The sequence below is a fragment of the Osmerus mordax genome, chromosome 25 (genome assembly GCF_038355195.1).
Source record: "Osmerus mordax isolate fOsmMor3 chromosome 25, fOsmMor3.pri, whole genome shotgun sequence".
Classification (NCBI taxonomy): Eukaryota; Metazoa; Chordata; class Actinopteri; order Osmeriformes; family Osmeridae; genus Osmerus; species Osmerus mordax.
In genome coordinates this window covers 4,365,478-4,386,330 of record NC_090074.1, presented here as the reverse complement: position 1 = coordinate 4,386,330, position 20,853 = coordinate 4,365,478, and the positions used below count along the sequence as shown (strand labels likewise).

General features: G+C 45.6%; 3 protein-coding genes across 3 annotated transcripts; all 3 read right to left on the bottom strand.

Moving 5' to 3' along the window:
• Nucleotides 1–182: 182 nt before the first annotated feature.
• Nucleotides 183–2,359, bottom strand: cwc15 (CWC15 spliceosome associated protein homolog). The gene is made up of 7 exons (XM_067229089.1): nucleotides 2,321–2,359; nucleotides 1,721–1,862; nucleotides 1,488–1,600; nucleotides 1,256–1,344; nucleotides 1,048–1,161; nucleotides 749–891; nucleotides 183–593 (listed from the first exon to the last, which is right to left on the bottom strand). Exons 2-7 carry the CDS (start codon nucleotides 1,849–1,851, stop codon nucleotides 464–466), a joined length of 720 nt encoding a protein of 239 aa, XP_067085190.1. The 5' UTR covers nucleotides 1,852–1,862; nucleotides 2,321–2,359; the 3' UTR covers nucleotides 183–463.
• Nucleotides 2,360–3,859: 1,500 nt separating this feature from the next.
• Nucleotides 3,860–12,254, bottom strand: sesn3 (sestrin 3). The gene is made up of 10 exons (XM_067228945.1): nucleotides 12,016–12,254; nucleotides 9,004–9,069; nucleotides 8,481–8,681; nucleotides 7,321–7,503; nucleotides 6,964–7,203; nucleotides 6,694–6,841; nucleotides 6,263–6,381; nucleotides 5,935–6,125; nucleotides 5,674–5,818; nucleotides 3,860–4,740 (listed from the first exon to the last, which is right to left on the bottom strand). The coding sequence occupies exons 1-10, from the start codon at nucleotides 12,094–12,096 to the stop codon at nucleotides 4,654–4,656; spliced, it is 1,461 nt and encodes a 486-aa protein (XP_067085046.1). The 5' UTR covers nucleotides 12,097–12,254; the 3' UTR covers nucleotides 3,860–4,653.
• Nucleotides 12,255–15,370: 3,116 nt separating this feature from the next.
• fam76b (family with sequence similarity 76 member B) lies at nucleotides 15,371–20,778 on the bottom strand. The gene is made up of 10 exons (XM_067229295.1): nucleotides 20,319–20,778; nucleotides 19,652–19,716; nucleotides 19,400–19,454; nucleotides 19,118–19,273; nucleotides 18,808–18,992; nucleotides 18,548–18,598; nucleotides 18,253–18,330; nucleotides 17,737–17,872; nucleotides 17,527–17,628; nucleotides 15,371–17,393 (listed from the first exon to the last, which is right to left on the bottom strand). Exons 1-10 carry the CDS (start codon nucleotides 20,403–20,405, stop codon nucleotides 17,304–17,306), a joined length of 1,005 nt encoding a protein of 334 aa, XP_067085396.1. The 5' UTR covers nucleotides 20,406–20,778; the 3' UTR covers nucleotides 15,371–17,303.
• Between the last annotated feature and the right edge of the window lie 75 nt (nucleotides 20,779–20,853).

Sequence of the window (20,853 nt, the reverse complement as noted above, 5' to 3'; positions counted from 1 at the left end):
GAAAGAAAAATCACTCAACTTAAAAACAGCTAAAATGCCTAGTTACGATTGCAGCGCCGTGTACGGTGTCAAAACAAGAACGTAGAGAACAATATGACCAAGTAATTATGGCATTTGGGCCCCAAAAAAGCGCATTATAAATCAAATTCATTATTATTCAGAAGAATCAATTCATTGTTTGTAATCTTTTACTCAGTTTATTGGTATTACTTATAAAAGAAAGCAAAATAAAGAGAAATTGCTTTAAGGGGTTTCAACTCAAACACAGAACAGAAAATTAGTTTACATGTTTGTTTTTGCTGTTCTAAAAAGGTACAATGGTACAACGACAATAGGAATTTGGTGCATGGGGTTCGCGGATGCTCGGAAAGTTTGTTCGATGTTAGAAGAATATCCCCCAAGTCCTTATCTTGAGGAATTGCAGTGGGAGCAGAGACCACTCCCCTCTTCCCATAACGCAATCCTACTTCACATACTTCTCCATGAACTTCTTGTGGAACTCGGAGCGCAGCGTGTCGTTGATGAAGCGCTTCTCCCTCCGGGCGTCATCGACGCCCTTCGCGCAATTCTTGAAAACCACGTCGTCGTCCCACCTTGACGAGAGACACGGTTGATGCATCCATCACGAAACAACATTCCCCCTCAACGGCGCAACGTCTCTTAATGCTCGAGCCGTTGCGAGAGTGAAATGTAGAAAAATTGGTCAAAAGATGTGTGTTTGTGTGTGTGTCTGTGTGTGTGTCTGTACCTCCTCTTGACGCTGAAGGATGTTTGGGCTGGTACGATCGGCTGTGGCTGCTGTTGCTGCTGTCCGGCCAGGTTGAGTAGAGGGTTCCCGCTCAAGATGTTCTCCATGCGGATCCTCTCCTCTTCTGCCTTCTGCTCTCGCTCCTGGGAGGGGGGACAAAAACACGTGGCTCGTTGTGGTTCAGAGTTGAAATCACTTGAGACTTGGTCCACCGTCCCCACGTCGGCGCGCTGGCGGCTATAAACGAAACGGGGCGGCGAGGAAAGCGGTGCCCGCCTCGTCGGGGGGGGCGGCCTCACCTTGCGCTCGTGCTCCTCCGCCCTCTCCTTCTTTATCTTCTCCAGCTCGGCCAGCAGGGCCGCCGTGTCGTCGTCGTCGCTCTCATCCTCGGAGTCGCCCTCCTCCTCGTCATCCTGCGGTCAGAGACAGCGAGGGGTTAGAACAGCCCCCGGCTGGGACACGTCGCACAGACACGGAAACCTCCAGGGACAGGCTGGAGACACTCACGTCCGTGAGGGGGTCATCTGCGTCCAGATTAGCTGCGGGGATCTGGTCTAGCCTGGGCCGCTTGGATGACGAGGACGACGTTGTGTGCTCTGGAAGAGAAAAAGCAAAATCGGATGAACAAAGGTTGACAAACGATGAGAGGTCTGTCAAGGGGTTAGCGACGAGTCTGTAAATCCGATCGGATCTCCAAAAGGCGTTCCAAAAGGTCGAAGTTCAGTATCTGCAGACTGACCTCTGGGGCCCCTCTCTCTGGTCTTCTCTCGCACGGCCACGCGCTCCCTCTCCTCCAGCTCGCGGCGGAAGTCGCGGGCACGCACCTCCTCGGGTGCATCCTGGGTGGGCTGCCTGTGTGCGTGTGAGGGGTTGTTAGGCGTCAACGAGAAGCTGCTACTTGTTCAAATATTTCATCTCAGCAACAGTGGAGGACGGGGTCTGAAATGTCTCGTTTTGAAGCAGTGGACTGACCTGTACTTGATCTTCGTATGACCGGGTAGATCTCTGCTTGAATACTGTTTGGACAATGCACTGAGATCCCCTTCTCCTTTACCCCTCCCTCCTCTCGCTGGCTCGAACGTTGGTCTGGCAGCAGTTGTCATCTTTACTGGCTCTAAAATAATATAGATATTAGGGTGGATAAACGATTTCCCCCAAACTTACATTAATTTAGGCCTATAGCCTGTTTAAATGATCTTGCAAGAGGCTTCTGTTAACGTGTTTTCCACTCCAACATTACTTAGAGTCCACCTAATTATTATTATTATTAACAGTATGATTTCATAATTCAATCATTATTATTATATTACAGACAATAGAACAAAACAAAAACAGACATGCTGGTACTGTTGAATAGTCTACCGCGTTAGCTAGCCTACTAGCGTCGTAGCTACTAGCTTAGCAGACACTAGTTCAAGCAAAGAAGCCGGAGCTTCTGTGTTAACTGGCAAGCGATTCTGTCAACTTTCAGGTACACAGATTTGAAGGTAAAATGTATTTAAACATGGTCCTGATTAGTTAAAACGCACTTCAATTTGATGTAAGTTACAATCCATTGAGCATTTTTGTTACCTGCTTCCACACACAGGAAGAACTGCCACAGGCTTTGTCGTCGTCACTCAATCTACGGACTCACATTGAGGACAAACAAGACAAAAGCGCAGACGTTTTTTCTTAGGACCAATGCTTCAATCTTCGTCGTTTCTCAACTGACGAGGTGAAAGAAATGATGATAAATTTTATGTTTTCAGCATAAATGATGTTATAGCCTATGTAAAATGTGTCAAATAATAATTATAATATTTCTAATTATTGTGTTTTTGGTTTGATCTGAATTGTATTCCATAAATGTGGGTCTGACAGATATCATAGGCTATAGATTTCAAAGAGATATACTCGTGGGATTTTCTAAATTACTGTAGGTTAGGCTGAGTATACTTGAGTAACCTTTGATGAATGTACAAAAAATGTTTTTTTATTATCCTAATTTTTGCTTACAGATAACTGGGATTGCACAGTCTTTATTTTAATTTCAACCAAAGACAAGAACATTTGGGTTGTATTGCAATCTTAAATACTTTACCAATCCTCAAAGACAAAATCTGGGAGAATAAAAGTGAAGCTTTGTCTCAAGTGGTGATTTTTACTTTCTAATGATACTATTATTGGAAAACATATCATGAATGAAACATAAACGTTTGACTTAAGTTAGAGTGGATCTGCTTAGTCTGAAAGTTACTAACAAACATGTAAGAACCTTTTTAGTAAATGACAGCATTCACATATGCTATGTTGGCAACATAATTCAATACTTCTGACACTTCACATTTTACATACACAAGTAAACTCACAAGCCAGGTGATCATATCTTGGTGATGGCTATGAAAGACTGCTACACAATTACAATGAAATGTCATAAGCAGTAGGCTACATTTGAAAGAAAGTATGCAATACATTGCAATCATTTTCTAACTGGGAATTACAACATCTTTTTTAACAGTAAAGATCTGCTTGAGCTGATTCACACAGGCATCAGTAGCTGGGTCCATAATTTGCAGATACACATGTGCAAAGAGCAGTAATCATTCACAAAAGAATCATGGTTTCACAACCGTAGACTGGACAAGATATAAGCATCCAGTGCTTGTCACTCAAACACTTAGAAGAAGGCAGAATTTCCCTTGCAAGGTGACACATTTAAAATTATAAAACCAAATAAAAAGAACGCCTAGCTTATCTTAGATTTGAAGTATTCCTATTGTTGATTTATCATCCGTACTCTGTATATTCTTTGGTAAATGTGGAAAATACACACAAACTCCACTACAGGCTTGTCTTTAAAGATCCATCATAAAAGCAATTGCCATATTTGATTAACCTGTTCGGAGATCTTAAAATATGTCCTGGTTCACATTCCATCATGGAATATTTGTAGACATGGAACAAAGACTTTAAGGTCAGGATGGGCTTTGTGGTGCATGAAGTAAGCAAGGGGGGGAGTCAGGTGGCTGAGCGGTGAGGGAATCGGGCTAGTAATCCGAAGGTTGCCAGTTCGATTCCCGGTCATGCCAACTGACGTTGTGTCCTTGGGCAAGGCACTTCACCCTACTTGCCTCGGGGGAATGTCCCTGTACTTACTGTAAGTTGCTCTGGATAAGAGCGTCTGCTAAAAATGACTAAATGTAAGCAATGCAGAGAAATACTTCTTTAACATTCATTCATGCGATTTGTCAGATTAACGACAATGATGTTAATCCACATAAAAAAAAGACTGTTGGTGTTTTCTGTCCTGGCCTTTCAGTTACAGAACGATCATTATAAAATCTATAAATCTATAAATCTATTAAAAAAAAACAGAAAACATATATTGCACTTTTAAACAAATCCAAGAGCTCAACAAAAGTAATTCTCTCTCAGATCTCAAGATAAATGGATCATCTCATTTCTGATGTCGTAGAGACAGTCCCAAATCAAGGCACACATTCAGTGATATATTCAAAAGTTCTTTAACACTGTTAACGGCTATTCAAAATCCTCCCTCTGAATGGAGTAGCTTGGGATGTAGCTAAGTGGAGGAACGAACAGACAAACTTGTGCTCTCCTGTATCGCGCCCATTTCTGCATACACTTTACAGGATTTCTTTCATCTTAGCATATTTCGTCATTTGGAGGGGAATCTCTACAATATATTGCACTACAAAAAAGGTGTCTCTATCTAGCTAGAAAAGGCCAATGTTAAAGGCACATGCCATACAGAAAGACAGAGAGAAACAAACACAGACAGACACAGACACACAAACAGTTCTGCTTCCTGTTCCAAGGACAGTTGTGACTTGTCAGGAAGGTGTGGTGGAGAGGACAGGGGCTGGCATCGGTCAAACCGGAGTCGACAGTTGACGGGTTGGTCAGGTCATGTAGCGGGTGATGGCGCGCAGGGCGTATAATAGTTCTGCCTGCATTCTGGCTTCCATCAGAAGCAGGTTGACATGGACCTGCAGGGGCACAGCAGGTAGAGGATTAACATACTATACATATCACACTCCACTGACACGACATAACAGGGCTGGATTTACGGGCCTGGAGGCATGTACCAGTCCAGGCGGGCAAAAGTCTCAATGCTTCAGCAACATTTCCAAAGTGAGCTCGATTCAATTTCATAATATATATATTTTTTTATTGAACTTGATTTGAATCAAAACGATCCAGACTGACAGCCTATTGTAGAACGAAAATAACATGAACTGACTGAACTGCCATGTTTACTTGGTAAATTAATCTGAGATTTGCTTGAAGGAAGTTGATCCTCCTTGTTCTGGGCTGTAGTTATACATGATATAACATGTTGTTCTTTCATCTGAAGCCCCTGAAACGCAGACAGTTGGGGCCTCTCTCCTGGAAAAGCCAAACACCGTAACAGCATGCCCCAACAGCCAAGGTCTTTCTTTCCTGTGGCTTCTTCTCAATAGCCCTAGTGTACCCATGAACTAAAGGCCTCCTGCATAAACACAAGCGAGCAGCATGACCCACACCGTGGGTCAACTCTGGCCTAGTTAGGAACGAATCAGCATTCAGTATATTTGTTTTTATGTCTGTGGATGAGTGTGCTTTGGACAAAGCAAGAAATGAACTGGAGTCAGATAGCGGAGCGGTTAGGGAATCGGGCTATTAATCAGAAGGTTGCCAGTTCGATTCCCGGCTGTGCAAAATTACTTTGTGTTCTTGGGCAAGGCACTTCACCCTAATTGCCTCGGGGGGAATGTCCCTGTACTTACTGTAAGTCGCTCTGGATAAGAGCGTCTGTTAAATGACTAAATGTAAATGTAATGAACTATCGACATTCCAATCCCACAACGAAACCTTGAACACTCGTGAACTCGTGAACCCCCCCCCCCCCCCCCCGAAAGCGAGTCTCCGTGATTGCTGACCTTCTCCGAGTGGCGGAACTGGCGCCAGTAGCTGTCGTACATCCGGCGCGTGGTCCTCTCCGGGTAACAAGTCACCGTCTTGATGTAAACCTTCAGGCTGCGCTCCAACAGCAGGTTGACCTCCCCGTAGTCGTAGTCATCATACCTGCAGAGGGAGGGGGGCACCGCTCGATGAGCTACCACACGGCTTTCGCGCGTTCCCAACCACGCCTCCTTAGGGTCGGCCGTGGAGGCGGAAGGGGCGTAGAGGGCGGTCCTCACCTGATGCCGTACATGCAGTGGACGTAGTTGAAGAGAGCCCTTCGAAGCATAGTGGTGTCCACATCCTCGTGGCTGGCCATGTTGTAGTAGGTCAGGTCGCACGCCGTTCGGAACTTCTCGTCCAGCAGGAGGCCGATGTCCGAGTACAGCCTGTTCACCAGGGAGAATCCGTGATCTTCCCAGGAGTAATCCTATGCACACACACACACACACACCCACACACACACATACAGACAGTTAGATGGCTCGATTCTGCTGTGCTTTCAAGCGATGCGGTACAATTGCACCGATTGCGATGGGAAGGAGAAAGCGAAGGGATGTGGCAAACCTGTGCTCTAAACGTCGGCGGGTTGTCCTCCCCACGCCGGGCAAAGTCTTGGTATCCAAAGGTGGCATCCTCCACGAAACGGGACACTTTCGATATGGGCATCACCTCATCCTTGAAATCTGTAAAACAGATTGCATACGCGAAGCCTATCATTATATCAGTCGACGCGTGTGTGTGTGAATGCCTGGTTCTGTAAACTCGGATGGTTGACAAAGTGCTACATTTACATTACATTTAGTCATTTAGCAGACGCTCTTATCCAGAGCGACTTACAGTAAGTACAGGGACATTCCCCCCGAAGCAAGTAAGGTGAAGTGCCTTGCCCAAGGACACAACGTCATTTTGGCACGGCGGGGAATCGAAATGGCAACCTTCAGATTACTAGCCCGACTCCCTTACCGCTCAGCCATCTTACCATCTTATCATCTTACCTCCAGACCCCACCAGGAGGCTCTCTTTCTTCTCCTTTTCGAAGCGGGTGGCCATTTCTTCCTGGGAGGCCTCGTCCTCCTCTCTCTCCTCCTGCAGTCTCTTCATCCTCACCATCAGCGCCTCCAACTCACTGACAGAGTCGGTGCTCTGAAATCCACGGAAGGGCCGATCAAGACGGCTGTAGTCGGCATTGGGGTGTAGTCACACGCAAACGCAGGCACACGCTCTCTCTTGCACACTCACACACACACACACAGGCATCTTCTCACCCCTGGGCTGGTGCTGCTGAAGATGCCGTCGCGGTCCAGATGATGGTCACTGGCTAGGTCACACGAACAGAAGTTACTAATGTAGACGGACTGGAAACTGTTGGCGTTCTTGGGCTCCACCTCCGGGTTGATGCCACTGCCGAACACAAAGCTGGCCAGGGCATGGAAGTGGGCCAACAGGACCACGGCGTGAATCAGCTCCGCTAGAGACCAGCTGTGCTCGCTTGTCTTCACCAAGTTCTACCAGAGGGATAGGAATAAAAGGAGTTTAGACTATATAGCGTAGCGGGCGTGCATGTTTTCTATCATATATATTTCTGCTGTCTGGTATGCATGTGTGTTTGTGTGTGTTCATACCTGTATGTGCTCCTTGGTGATCATCCAAGGCCTGTGAGCCAGGATCTTGTTGATCTCGTTGAGGTTCCTCAATCTCTGCGGGGCGTACTGCAAGCCCTTCAGCCAGTCCAGACACACCCCCATCCTGTAGAACTCCCTCACATGTTGGGTAACCAGGAAGGAACACTGGTGACGTGCTGCTGCCTGGGGAAACGTTCAAGATCACCATGAGTTCGCGACGGTTTTTACTACTTGCTCCCGATTACAGTCCATATTGAACAGAATCCAATTTAATGACGCGCTTCAATGATCTTGTTTGCCCCATAAACTCAACAGACACTTAAGAGCGTCACGGCATTTCTCTCTGCGGTTTCCTCGAGACTGAGTGGTAAGATTAATGTAGGTCTGGTAAGGTCACACCGGGAGAAGGGTAGGTTGCCGTGGAGCTGTGCTGGTGGGGGGGAGGTATGTGTATGTGGGGGTGGGGAGGGGAGGGAGCAAAATGTCTGGCACAGCGCCACAGAGGTGTTGAGTGTCCTGTACGCCTCCGTACAGGCAAGCGCAGGCTTGCTGAAGATCTGCGGAGCACTTGCTCGTAAAGTCCACACAAATCCAATCCGGCACCTAACCCGGAGACACCAGGCATCTAGGCTAAAGTTTAACCCCCTCCCAGCAGGGGGAACATCACACACCAGAGACAGGAGGAGACTTTCTGGTTGACAGGAAAACGTGTCAACAGAGAGTTGTGGTTCGTGAGAGGTTCGTCTTCCAGGAGGGCGGGAGCCGGCAGCGTTTTCTGCAGCCTCGGTGAGACATTCCCCTTCGTGGGCAACCCACGGCGACCCCTGAACCCCCCCACCCCTGACCGCTCCCCCACCACGCTTCAGAGGTCGCCCTCAGGATCAGCGCAAACCGTGGCACGCCGAGTCGCATATGTACAGTGAACGGCATGTCAGGGGGGGGGGGGGGGAGTCAGGTGGCTGAGCGGTTATAGAATCGGGCTAGTAATCAGAAGGTCGCTGGTTCGATTCCCGGCCGTGCAAAATGACGTTGTGTCCTTGGGCAAGGCACTTCACCCTACTTGCCTTGGGGGGGAATGTCCCTGTACTTACTGTATGTCGCTCTGGATAAGAGCGTCTGCTAAATGACTAAATGTAAATGGGGGAAGGTCCTGTCTTTACCATGATGGCGATGTAATGGCGGCAGTGCAGCGGAAGCGGTCCGTCCATCCGGAGCAGGTAGAACTGGCTGTGCAGGAAGGACTCCAGGTAAGGGGAGTGCAGTCCCATCACCTGGGTCAGGTGGTCCACACGGCCCCCGGAGGAGAACGCTTCGGCCAGCAGCTGCTCCGTGAGGGGGTCGACGGTCGACGCCTCGTCGAACTGAGGGCCGCACGAGGGGAAGTGGGATGCATTAGTAGGGGACTTAACGCCTTAGTCGTAAGCATAGTCATTTTTTTTTTGTGTTTTGACAAAGGGCTTTGAGATCAATAGAAGAATATCAATAGACTCTTATATAGGGCTTAACACGATCCATATATTTTTATTCAAAATGGTAATTCCAGCTACATGTTTCAAATGACAAAAGGACCTGACTCAGCAGGCTTGAGTTTAAAGGGTCATGGCACATACGTGGAAAGGGATAAACAGAGTGAGAAAGAGAAAGCCACGCCCCCCCCCCCAAGAGCAAGGGGATTTTTCTCACCTCCTCCTTTGGAATGAAGGCACTGGGTCCACTGGAGAAGGGTCGAGGCACACGGACGCCATTTTCCTGACACAGGACAAGAAGGGCCGAGAGAGAGAGACACAGGGAGGAGAGAGAGAGAGAGAGACACAGGGAGGAGAGAGAGAGAGAGAGAGAGAGAGAGAGACACAGGGAGGAAAGAGAGAGAGACACAGGGAGGAGAGAGAGAGAGAGAGAGAGAGAGAGAGAGAGAGAGAGAGAGAGAGAGAGAGAGAGAGAGAGAGAGAGAGAGAGAGAGAGAGAGAGAGAGAGAGAGAGAGAGAGAGAGAGACAGACAGACAGACAGACAGACGATGGATCAGCTCAGTGCCCTTTAACAACATCCAACATCCACAGTGCCCGTGCACTCTCAGACATGCTGGCTGAGCTCGTGAGCTCGGATCGCAATTAGCAAGGATATACAGGGCAGACTAAATATTAACAGGTCGGTTAAAAGGAGTCCGTGTATAGGTGTGTGTGGTATGATATGTAACACCGGGGGGGGGGTTGTGCGTCAGTTCGTTTGCTCAGAGGTAAGGTAAGCCACTCCTGTTGTAACCTTTTGAGATGAGCAAACAGCCCGTGTGCACACACATTAGCCCAGGAACATTGAGAACAAGGCCTGGGCAGAGTAAAGGAAAAAAAAACACCTTTGTGGTTCCCATTGGTGGTTTTGTGTCTCTCTGTGTCTCTGTGTTTGTGTGTGTGTGTGTACAAATGTGTAACTTGGACTGTATGACCAGTAGTTATGGGTTTTAATACAGTGAAAGTGCTGAAGTGACAATAAGGTTAACAGACCCATTGGACTACACATGAATGTGATAGCTGGCATGTATCATAAGAACAGACGTGGCCAAATGGACAAAGGTTGTCTTGGTTGGAAGCCTTTATAATTGTTTGGCCCCAGTAATTTAACCCTTGAGCTTCCTTCGGGTCATTGTGACCCACCTTTTGCACCACGACGGTGGGTCACAATGACCCGAAGGCAGCACAAGGAGAATGCATGAATGTTTATAAGCATCGTAACAAGTTGACAATAAATCTAATGTAGATAGATGGTCAATAAATGATGAGCCCAAAGTTCAGGGGATCAGAATAGATTGCATGCATACTGTATGAAGGTTGCTCAAAGTGTGTGTGTGTGCGTGTGCGTGTGCATGTGAACTGATGTGTGTGAGAAAGGGATCTGAACGAGAGAGAGGTAGCTCGGTTCCAGTGGCATATGTCTCATTGCGTAACATACCTTTGAATGTGCTCTCTGTCCACTGACGGGCAATTTCCTGGGAATTTAGCTAATTTGGTTTAAGCCCTGTAGACAGGTCAGACAGACAATCCCTGGGCTGTGGGAGGACCTGTAAGTGTCATACGGCCCTTCTAGTTCTCTATTTTCACCTCGCACCCTCCCTCCCTCCTTCTCTCCCTCCCCCCTCCCTCTCTATTTGTAAGTCTGGCCCATTATGTGTGGAGGAGGAGAATTGATCGATTGAATAAACAAGCGACCAGCAAAAACACAAATTAATAAACGCAAATAAGTCACGCATTCCGTGAATACTAAACAACCTCGTACAACCTGGGTCTATATGAAAGTTTGAGCCACCGTCCTGCTAAAGCAGCAATGATTATACACTAATGAAATCTCAGTGGACACCAGAAACGCTCCCTTATTTTGTCCTTAATGATGTTTGTCAGGAAAATCCCTGAAAGCCCTTCAGAAAAAAAGCATGTCTGATGGATTATCCCTGTAATCTCTGGATAATCAATCTGAATGCCCTTATGCCTTGTTGTTGCTCTCATAAATGCTGAGCGTGGGATTTGTTTTCGATGACAAATACCTGTTTTTGAAGTTGTGAGCCTGCAGTTTGCCCCAGATTCATACAACATAAATTATATCTGTTCGGGGTATGGATTTGTAAGAGAGAATGCCTGAGATGGAATGGCAGTTAAAGTTTATGATTTACCAGTACAGCAAAACCTTGTAAAATACCAAGGTAAATCACCAGCCTAATTATTCTACATAATAAGACAAGGCACATCCTCTATTCACATTTGTTTTCACATTTGTCTGATTTGAGATTTTCAAGAAGGAACTTTTCTTTCAGATATAGGAAAGGATAGAACTACAGGAGGTAGGTTCACATTTGTCAGGGTATCAAATGGTCCCAGAATATATCTGTAACGCATTCCTTACAAGCCAGCAGTCCCTGCCCACAAGCCTGGCTTCAGATCAAATTAGGTCGAACCAGGAACCTATCACACAACTGCATACCATGACCTATCCAAAAATGTTCATCTTCTATACTTCTGCACACTAAATATGCCATATCGTCACATTTCAGTGAATAAAATCAGTGTTATTGCAACTAGTTAACTGTCTACTCAGATAAGAAAGGTCAGTTGCCAGGGAGATTACATACTGGTCTTGCTGCCACCCTTTGTATAGCTTTTGATGGCACCACCACGATATAAAAGTGGGTCATATGTACCTAGACTGGAGTAATGGGCTCTAAGAATAGCTCTTAAGGAAAGAGGGCACTAGAGAGACAGAAAGTGAAGGAGAGAGGGAGGGAGGGGTAACTAGATAGAAGACAGATTTACGTTTAAGAAGTATTATGTTTAGTAGACTTCATGAAAACTGATTGAAATATTCATGCTCTCTTGAAACTTTTTACCCATAAAACAAGGACTGGCCTTCTTTATTACCTTGCCAAACATTGTGCAGACATAATGTGTTGCAGTCATAGCAATGTTATTATCATGAAAATAACTGCAATCCTTTCTTAAACCTAATCCTGTAATACAATTATTGAAATGCATTATTTAATATTTGTCAACTATGTTGCCTTATGACATTTGTAATAGGTATTTTTTGGGGTAGGATTTAGGATTGACCATGTAGAACTAGGATCAACAGATAAGGAATTAAAACTGAGGGAGCCATTGTTGAGCAATGATTAGACCTCACACAATTGTCTTCCAACGTTGTAAATAGCCTACCTTTTTGCTTATCACCTTCTGACAGATGTTACAGATGTGGAACGGGTTGGGGGAGGTGAAGGAGTCCGGACTGACGCTCATGTTGGTAGCAGAGATAAAAGAAAAAGCAAGACCGTCCTTTGCTTCTCGGCGTTCTGTAAAAAATACAGTACTCCACGTTGTTGCATGTGTGGCGGTGGTGGGTATGAGATGGGGAGACCGACAAGCTGTTGAATTACGAAGCCTTTTCTTGAGAGTGGTCTTCGGTGGCTCCGTCCTCCCCAGTCTCACTTCCCACACAACGCCAAGCGCCTCGGTGCGCGAACTTCCAACTTTGCTCAGCAGAAGGCACGACACACCCACAAGCCAATGAAAACCCAGAGCCCGCAGAGTGGTGTGCTTGCTAGTTCAACAACTTTCCACAACCCGCATTTGTTGTTTTTTGATCCAAGAATAACATTAAACAGAACCCCCTTTAAGAGTGGTTAAATAAAGAAGGCTATACAACCATAAGTAGGCCAATTATTCTCACTGTCTGTGTCACGAAAAACATGTTTTTTGGATGTTATTATGCAATAATCTGAACGTGTGTGTGTAGAAGATAAGTTGTTTCACAATTTTTGGGTGACTGTAGTCTGAATCATTTATAAATAAAAGATGCATGCATCACACACAGTGCTTGAGAATACAACATTTATTTTCTTATTTAAACCAGAGACCCTGAACACGTGATCGGGAGGAAGGAACTCGGCCTCATGATGTATGCATGGCTGTGGAAGTGCTGGTTGGGCCCCTTGTAAAATATGATGTGGGCCCTCTTTGGTCCGGTTATTTACATCATAAACGTTCTCTTTGAGCTGTTCTTTCCATGCATGTCCTCCTTCCATGCAAGTTGAAGTTGAGATGAGCCGAGAAACATGCACACACTGAGTCAGCACGCTGGAGCGGTGTTGTGGTGATAAGAAAAATAGCTCAGCAGAAATTCAGACCAAACCACAAGCGCAGAATTCAGTTCATCGCACCCTCCTCTTGTATGTCTCGCCCAGCAACAAGAACACAGCCATATCAGCTGAGGCTGACCTTGTGACTAATTACAGTCCTGTTGTTTTTCTTGTAATGGTTGACACCATGTCCTCTCACTTCCCCTTCGAAACAACACAAAACTAGTCTCTGCTTTAAAGTCCGGAAGGTATGCAATCCACGGTAAACAAATGTAAAAACGTATCTTTTCTACATCAAGCCCCTTGTGTTTTCAATTTTGTATTCCCCTATTCTTTTTGAATTCATAGATCAATCTCATGTACACACCTCGAAATCAGGCAATTGTGTGTGACTGGGCTCAATCCCACTTTATTAATGTCACACCGAACCTGAAGTAATCACATAGTTCTAAACACAGCAACCACACACACAGGATCTCTTCTCGTGTAGATCATTACACAGAAGACATGTCATTGGCCTACAGACATAGCCTAGTTTTGGTCAAAGACCAAAAGTCATCAAACAAACCAGTCCTAGGAATCCCTGTCTCCCGGGATTAATCTTGACTGTTGTTGTCATCAGCCTATAGTTGGTCTGAGTGACATCATCAGCATTGATTGATTAGATTACACGGTAACAGTATGTCGATGATGGTGATCGTCATTCACTCACTCAGTCAATGCAGGACACATCCCACTGAACTGAAATGTAAATTCGCTGTTTCATAGAATATCCTTATTTTGTTTGAAGCCTTGATAAGATTGTCCTCATTCATTTAGTTATACTGTTGTTTGTGAAAAGAGCTGTAGTCACAATTGTACTAAAATCACAAATCATATTTTATCAAATGTTTTATCTTGAGAATTCTTCAGATAATCAAATCTATTCTAGACTGTCAGAATACATATGGGTTAAAATCATGATTTGTATATTATTTTTTATTACGTACATAAAAGCAAAACCTTTAATTGTCTTAAACCCCATGGAATAAAAAACAAATCTGCCTCATATACATTGCTTGTCTGGACAAACAAAAGCAACACTTTAGACCCAGAAAAAAATTGTCCATTCAAAGCACAGTAAACAGAGCTTGTTTATAGCTGATAGGTGGGCTCTTCAAGGTGGAAAAAAAGTTTATGGGTCACACAAAGCAACACCAAAGAATTACTCAACAACCTGACGTTGGTAGTTCCTGTTAGTCTGAATATTTCCAAAGCAGGGTGTCAACAAGCTACCTGTTGGCAGTCTTGTACTTCAGTCAAATGTGTGCTTCTAGTGCATCTTATTGTAACATGGCATTGCTTGTTTGGAGCTGACAACCATCAATTTTGAAATAATACTAAGTGATCTTGCTGTTTATTTTACATTTACATTTAGTCATTTAGCAGACGCTCTTATCCAGAGCGACTTACAGTAAGTACAGGGACATTCCCCCCGAAGCAACTAGGGTGAAGTGCCTTGCCCAAGGACACAACGTCAATTGACACGGCCGGGAATCGAACTGGCAACCTTCAGATTACTAGCCCACCTCCCTCACCGCTCAGCCATCTGACTCCCTCTTTTGTCCAGATCAATGCTCGTATCAGCTGGGTCTACAATGATGCTACTGTAGGTTAAGCGCAACAGTGAATCAGAGCAGACTTATTGGTCGTCAACCTCTCAGCAGACAGGCTGCCACACCCATTCTGGCCCCTTGGACATTCACCCCATCTTAAGAGCGTTACATAACTTTAGGGCTCTGTCCAACTGATTACATGAATTCATTTTTCTTCCATTCCAATTCATTGGTGTTGACTGTCATTTGGCATAGATGGTTTACTCTCCCACAATGCGCTCAAATGGCCTCGAATTCTCCGGATTATTCTTTCAGACCAATATATTGTATGTAGAGACCAAATGAAGGAAGGGTGAAGATACCGTCAACACAAAACAAAGGATATTTGATGCTTGGAGGACCTCCATGTGTTGACCCAAGGTTCCATCTGCATTGATCCACATTCTTGACTGCCGACACTAATCTCAACATAACAACCTAATGGGATCAAATAGAACGTTATCTCTGCCTGGGTTACACGGTTTGATCCATCACCCATCGATTTGTTTTTCTTTGTGCATATCAAATTGACTTCCAGATAGTATGCTTTACACAGAAGAGATAACCCTTTTCATCAGGAATATCATAACGTGAATCACTTCAAAACTGTGAGAAATGCAACAAATCCTGAACCACAGTCACATGTGAGACTCACGGTTTTACTTGACATTGGAGAGTACCATTAGCGCCACCAAAAGGCCTATTTGGAGACTGCCAGGGGAATAAACAACAGGGAAAAAAAGGCCTTTGCAGAACTTCCCAATGACACGACAACAAACACACACAAGAGAACCTTTTCAACCATATTTAATATTTTTCAAACATTGGGTTTGGAAAAGTACAAAAGGTATCTTGTACACCACAGTATGAAACCAGCTCTTAAGGTCCAAAGAGCTGTAAAGTGTAAGATGTTTCTTTAAAAAGCATATTTTACATGTGTTTATGGTCAACCAGCCTTACCTTACAAATACACACTAAAACTGACACAAGCAATACATTTTAAATACATAGGCTGACCCCTGTAATACCTTTACATGTGATTCTTAAAAAACTATTTAAAAGGGCGGGAGAAAAAGTCTAAAAGTACATTACAGTACATGAGACCACAATGCCAACCTGTATATGGCAGTAAGTCATGCATTATTACAATCGTTCCACTACGGAGAAACAGCAAAGCGACAGCTGCCACACAGTGAGAAAGAGAGCAGCCAGGATCAAGTCTCTCTACAAAACAAGATTTCAAAAGATCTCCGTGTTCTCATTGGTTGGTTTTCAAAAGATCTCCCGTGTTCTCATTGGTTGGTTTTGGACTTGACGTCGAGACATCACTGCCTGCTGGCCAGCAACGCTGTGATCACCCTTTCGACAGTTGCATACATATTAAAGTTGGGAAGGGGCCTCCAATGAAGAGGAGGCTTCTTCCAGAATCATGTCCATATAGAAAAATAGAACTAATATTATACACGAATTGTAAAATCCCCAAAATGTGGGAAGATGTTCTCTCTGAGTATGTGGCGAGTAAACATAATAGTAAATTGAAAGAAACACAATTGAATAAATAAATTGCATGACATCCGTCGGGATGGAGTGGAACCGTGATGTTTCTGCGACAGATAAGAAGCAGACCGTGTCGTTTCCCCCCGGGCAGTGTAAATATGAGGGCGTTCCCTCCCCTCCTGCTTCCAAAGTCACACCCAGAGACAAAAATCACCTGACAAACAGAGAACACGTCCGACATCTCCAGTGTCCTCCGACACCCCCTCCCCCTTTTCCACCAACGCAAACCTAGTTCTGCTCCTGGGCTGTTGCTGGTGCCGGTGTTCTGCCATTTTATGCTACCGCATCAGATTTTGCTACCGTAGCGCAAACTATAATACAGGGCTAACCCCTTACCATAACCTTGCTGTGCAGCATTAACCTGCTGCTAGCATGCTCTGATGGGTAGCTAGCTGAACCTACTGCAAATTGGTGCCCGCTCATTTTTTGCTACCCATCGGAACATGCTACCAGCAGGAAGGTTCCACAGCAGGGTTAGGTTAGCCCTATGTATTTGCGCTACGGTACTAAAATCTGATAAGGCAGCAAAAGAGGCAGGACATCGATTTGCTTTTCCACTGAATAATACATCTCCGTTCTGGGAAATCTATTTGCTGCTAGCTAGTTTTGTTAGCTATTAGAGACCTTGTTTGCATGGTCTGTTTACAATAAACAGACAAAAGGGTGGTGATGGCATTGATGGCACCCGCTAGCCTCTACGGTTTTTTTGTTTACATTTCTCTTGTGAATGCCCTACATGGCAGCCGCAGGTGAAGATTTCGAGATTGATCAAGCAATGATGACGATTATCTCGCTCACAGCCACTGACGAACAGTTCTAGATCCACTAAGAGCTGGTCTAGAGTTCCGCTTTGGAGTTCGTTTTCCTTGCCTGGTCCTTTTAAATGCAAAGAAGGTTCGAGATTAGGCACCGATTTCGAACCGGCCCTAAAACTGCCTTGGTGGAAAAGGGAAAAATCAATGGGTCGACACGAAAACATGTTTCCATGTACAGCATGGTTACTGCGTTAGCGACGGATAAACCATGATTGAACATGATGGCAATAAATTGAGGAAACGGTGGAAAGGGGACTAGATGGGGGGGGGGGGGGGGGGGGGGGGTGGATAACGGCATCAGACCTTCACAGTGCTAAAACGATGAAGTCTCTGAGAGCCACTGTGGCGGGTATGACTTGTTGTTAGGGCAACAGCAGTGAACTCCCTGTCCTGTCAAACTTCTTGCCCTTGGAGAGGGCGGCCACCTGTTTCATCAGCTCTCGGTTTTTAGCCTGGCGGGAAGACGAGACACGAGAAGGGGTGAGTGAACGTGTTGACGGGGGGGGGGGGGGGGGGGGGTGGAGGAGCGTTTGAACACCAAAATGTGCATTTCTGCCGTGCCGTTATTTATTTATTTTTCCTCACCTGTAACAGTTCCATGGCCTCTTTGTGTGCCTTCTCCATGTTGTTCATCTTGACCCTCATGTTGGACTCCTGGTACTGGAAGTCTGCCTTCAGCTCGGTGAGCTACGGGGGAAAGGCATAGGAATCAATGAGGCATGAACAAGCTGGCGTTGATGAGTTTTAGGGGGGTGTATATATAGCCGTCTCATCGGTTCTGGGCGTGTGCTTTACCTTCCGGTCCTTCTCCAGAATGGTCTGATCCCTCTGCTGTAGGAGTCTCTTTAATGACATCACTTCCTCCTTCAGCTGACTGATGAGGATAAAGTTGTCTGTTCCGCCAGAATCCATGGATTGGGTGATGGAACTACTGATGTGAAAGACAGAAATGCATGTTGTTAGGGTGGGAGAACGAGCACAATGGCCCCCTTGTGTCACCTCAGGCCAAGGCGACCTACATGTCATATGGATGTGAATCTGTTAAAGGGCTGTGCATTCTAGTCGCGCTGCCCAGAAAAGCTGCCATTCGGACCGCGTTGAAAAGGAGACCCAGTTTAAACAAACGGCAGCTGATTTGGTACGGCCGTCCGGAAGAAGCGTCAACACTCTTCAACGAAACAGCAGGAACAAATACAAAAGGCAGCCAAACTCGTCGTGGACATCACACGTTGGTGTGACAAGAGTCTAGGCAGCGTGGCCTGACTTGACCTGTGTGTGCGGGGGGGAATTTACCAAACGACCGTCCCATACCTGTCCCCATTGGATGGCTTCATCTCCAGTTTTGGTTTCTTCTTTGGAGTCTCCTTCTGGATTGAAGAGGATTTATGGCTGAGAATGGGGGGGGGGGGGGGGGGAATCAACAGGGAGCGACAACTTTAGACACGGAGACTCAAACGGCGCCTGGCCATGTCCCCGAGTGCACCGTGGGGCTTACGTAACTGTACCTCCAAACATTCCAAATAGGTGCTATGTAACGGTCAACAGGGAGCAGGAAAGGGGGGGGGGGGAGGGGGGGGGGGGGGGAGAGAGAGAGAGCGTATCTCACCTCTGCTTCCACAGTCCCTGCTCCTGCTCTGGACTGAGGCTCCCACTGAGTCTGTTCCACAAGGGAGACAAACACACAAACTGAAACACCACAACCAGATGGAGGACGTATCCCTCCGCTAGGTTACATACAAGGGAAAAAAAACCATGATATGAGTGTGATGTGCGTTTTGGGGTGGTTTTTTTTGTACGCGCAAAGACCAACAAACGCCTCGCGAATGGCGTTAAGGGAGCAGGACTGGGGTGGCGGGCCGGGCCTACTTGTGGTGGGAGCTGCTGTGTCTGTGTTGGTGGTGGTGGTGATGGTGGTGGTGCTGCCTGGAGTGGTGGTCCTTCTCGTTGAGCGAGGACGAGTTGGAGCTGAAGCCCTTCCTCTGCTCCTTGGTCTTCTGCAGGACGCGGCGGTAGGACAGCGTGCAGAGCCAGCACAGCAGCTTACCGTCCACCTGGGCCGGGGGGAGGGGGGGGCCAGAGACGGAGAGAGGACAAGCGGAAACAAAAGCTCAATGTTAATAGTTAATAATAAATACAAAAACCAGGCTCAGCTCACAGTGCAAAGCGAAGCGCGTACCTTTCTCCTTCCCTCCTCCTTGCGGTCAAAGGCACACTGCTGTTTGCATTGCTCACAGGTCTGTGGAGGGCCATATTTCTTCTCTGAGTTGGTACAGCGCTGGCATTTTGTCCCGATGAACGCCGCGATGATGTTACAGTACTGGCAGGGTTTTGGCTATAAGAGAAAAGATATGGGGGAAAACTGAGTTAGGGATCTCTGTGTGTGACGTAATGGGATTTTGTTAGTTAGAGTTCTAAAAAAAGAAAGGCTTTGTAGACGGAAATTTGAAAAGTGAATTACCGTCCCAAACTGCTTTACGTTCTGGGCACATTTCTTGCAAATCGTGTTTGTTTTGCTGTAGAAGGAACAAGTACGATGCTTACTTTAGAACATCATCCACAAACAAAATGTTTCACTAATGTAAAATACATGAGCCTATGCCTTTAAAGTAAAATAACAGCCGGGAAAATCACAGAAGACCTTTTTATTGTAAGTCATTAGATATGCAAATTTTGTGTTTTGGCAATATAATGTTCACCAGAAATGTCATACCTCTCTTGCTGAAACTCAGACCTGCAGTATGTACACTTCACAATAGGATGGGCAATGCGGCACTCCTATATTTACACAAGAAACAAAAAGAGTGTTAACGTGATTCATAAAGTGTAGCTTCTGCTTAATTTTAATGGCAACTTTTAGACAAAACATGAACAATACACTCTGATAAATGTTGTAATTTGGAAACACACGCAGAAATATGTACTTTCTTAGGAGTGGCAATTTTTGACTGTACTCCAACAACTACCATACCAACAATAACGTCAGGGTCTATATAGTTATTGTCTATTGGCCTCTAATTAAACAAGGGGCATAGAAAAGATCAATGCCATTAGAATCACCCAGGCAAGGCAACTGTCCTATATCATTATCTAACAAGGTTTAGACTGCCGTGTCTAGGCTGAAAGGATCAAGATGTTACATAATGTAATGTTGGCTGACAATTTCATCGTGTGTACGCCAATTGGCCGATTCTAGCTAACGTTAGCTAGCTAGCCTCACGCAAATATGGATTTCCACATCTGTACTACAGAGAGCTGTATCAGTCACGCATACGCCTGTTAAGCCACTTAGCTTGCTACGTAGCCATTCATTTTGCCCGATTTTTGGCAAGATACCTAGGCTAGTTGGTTGGTGCAAGCACCCACAAACACTTCCCAACCTTGCACAGTTGCTGCCCCTGCGACAGTTCTTCGAAAGGATACCGCTGGTTACACTTCGTGCAGGCGTACAGGGCCGATGTTGCCATTATTACCGGGAAAAAACCACGAATAAAAGAACAAATGAACTAGCTAGCTTGGATAGCTAGCTGACTGTCGTTAGTCACCTAGTCACTACAATGTCTTTGGTAGCTTGCTAAGTTAGCTGGGTAGCATACGCTCTGTGGCTGGCTAGCAAGCTATAATAGCTAGGCTAACGGTAAATAAACAGCTAAATCTATCCAATGCATATCACTGCTTACTGCTAGCTCAATAACCAAAGTAGTTTCACATGAACAGTCATAAATGTTGGTATAGAATTAGTAAAATACCACAAAGGTTGTGATTTGATTTGAGTTTTAACACTGTTCTTAGCCAGCTGTAGTTAGCTAGCTGTTTTCCCTTTCTTTTTGGATCAGCGTCGTCGTCATTCGGAACGGATGTGGGTAACAACTACAAAAGAAAGAGAAGAGCCAGTCATGACGTCTCATCCGTGCG

Excerpts from the sequence above, each read along its gene's own strand:
- fam76b (XM_067229295.1), bottom strand. The coding sequence starts at position 20,405 with ATGGCAACATCGGCCCTGTACGCCTGCACGAAGTGTAACCAGCGGTAT. Across the intron at positions 19,455-19,651 it reads TCTGAGTTTCAGCAAGAGAG|CAAAACAAACACGATTTGCA; the intron begins GTATGACATTTC and ends TTCCTTCTACAG. Across the intron at positions 18,331-18,547 it reads CAGGGACTGTGGAAGCAGAG|CCATAAATCCTCTTCAATCC; the intron begins GTGAGATACGCT and ends CCCCATTCTCAG.
- cwc15 (XM_067229089.1), bottom strand. The coding sequence starts at position 1,851 with ATGACAACTGCTGCCAGACCAACGTTCGAGCCAGCGAGAGGAGGGAGG. Across the intron at positions 1,162-1,255 it reads CAGATGACCCCCTCACGGAC|GATGACGAGGAGGAGGGCGA; the intron begins GTGAGTGTCTCC and ends CTCTGACCGCAG. Across the intron at positions 594-748 it reads TCCTTCAGCGTCAAGAGGAG|GTGGGACGACGACGTGGTTT; the intron begins GTACAGACACAC and ends TCTCTCGTCAAG.
- sesn3 (XM_067228945.1), bottom strand. The coding sequence starts at position 12,096 with ATGAGCGTCAGTCCGGACTCCTTCACCTCCCCCAACCCGTTCCACATC. Across the intron at positions 9,070-12,015 it reads AGAAGGTGATAAGCAAAAAG|GAAAATGGCGTCCGTGTGCC; the intron begins GTAGGCTATTTA and ends GTCCTGTGTCAG. Across the intron at positions 6,382-6,693 it reads CCTCCTGGTGGGGTCTGGAG|ATTTCAAGGATGAGGTGATG; the intron begins GTAAGATGATAA and ends TCTGTTTTACAG.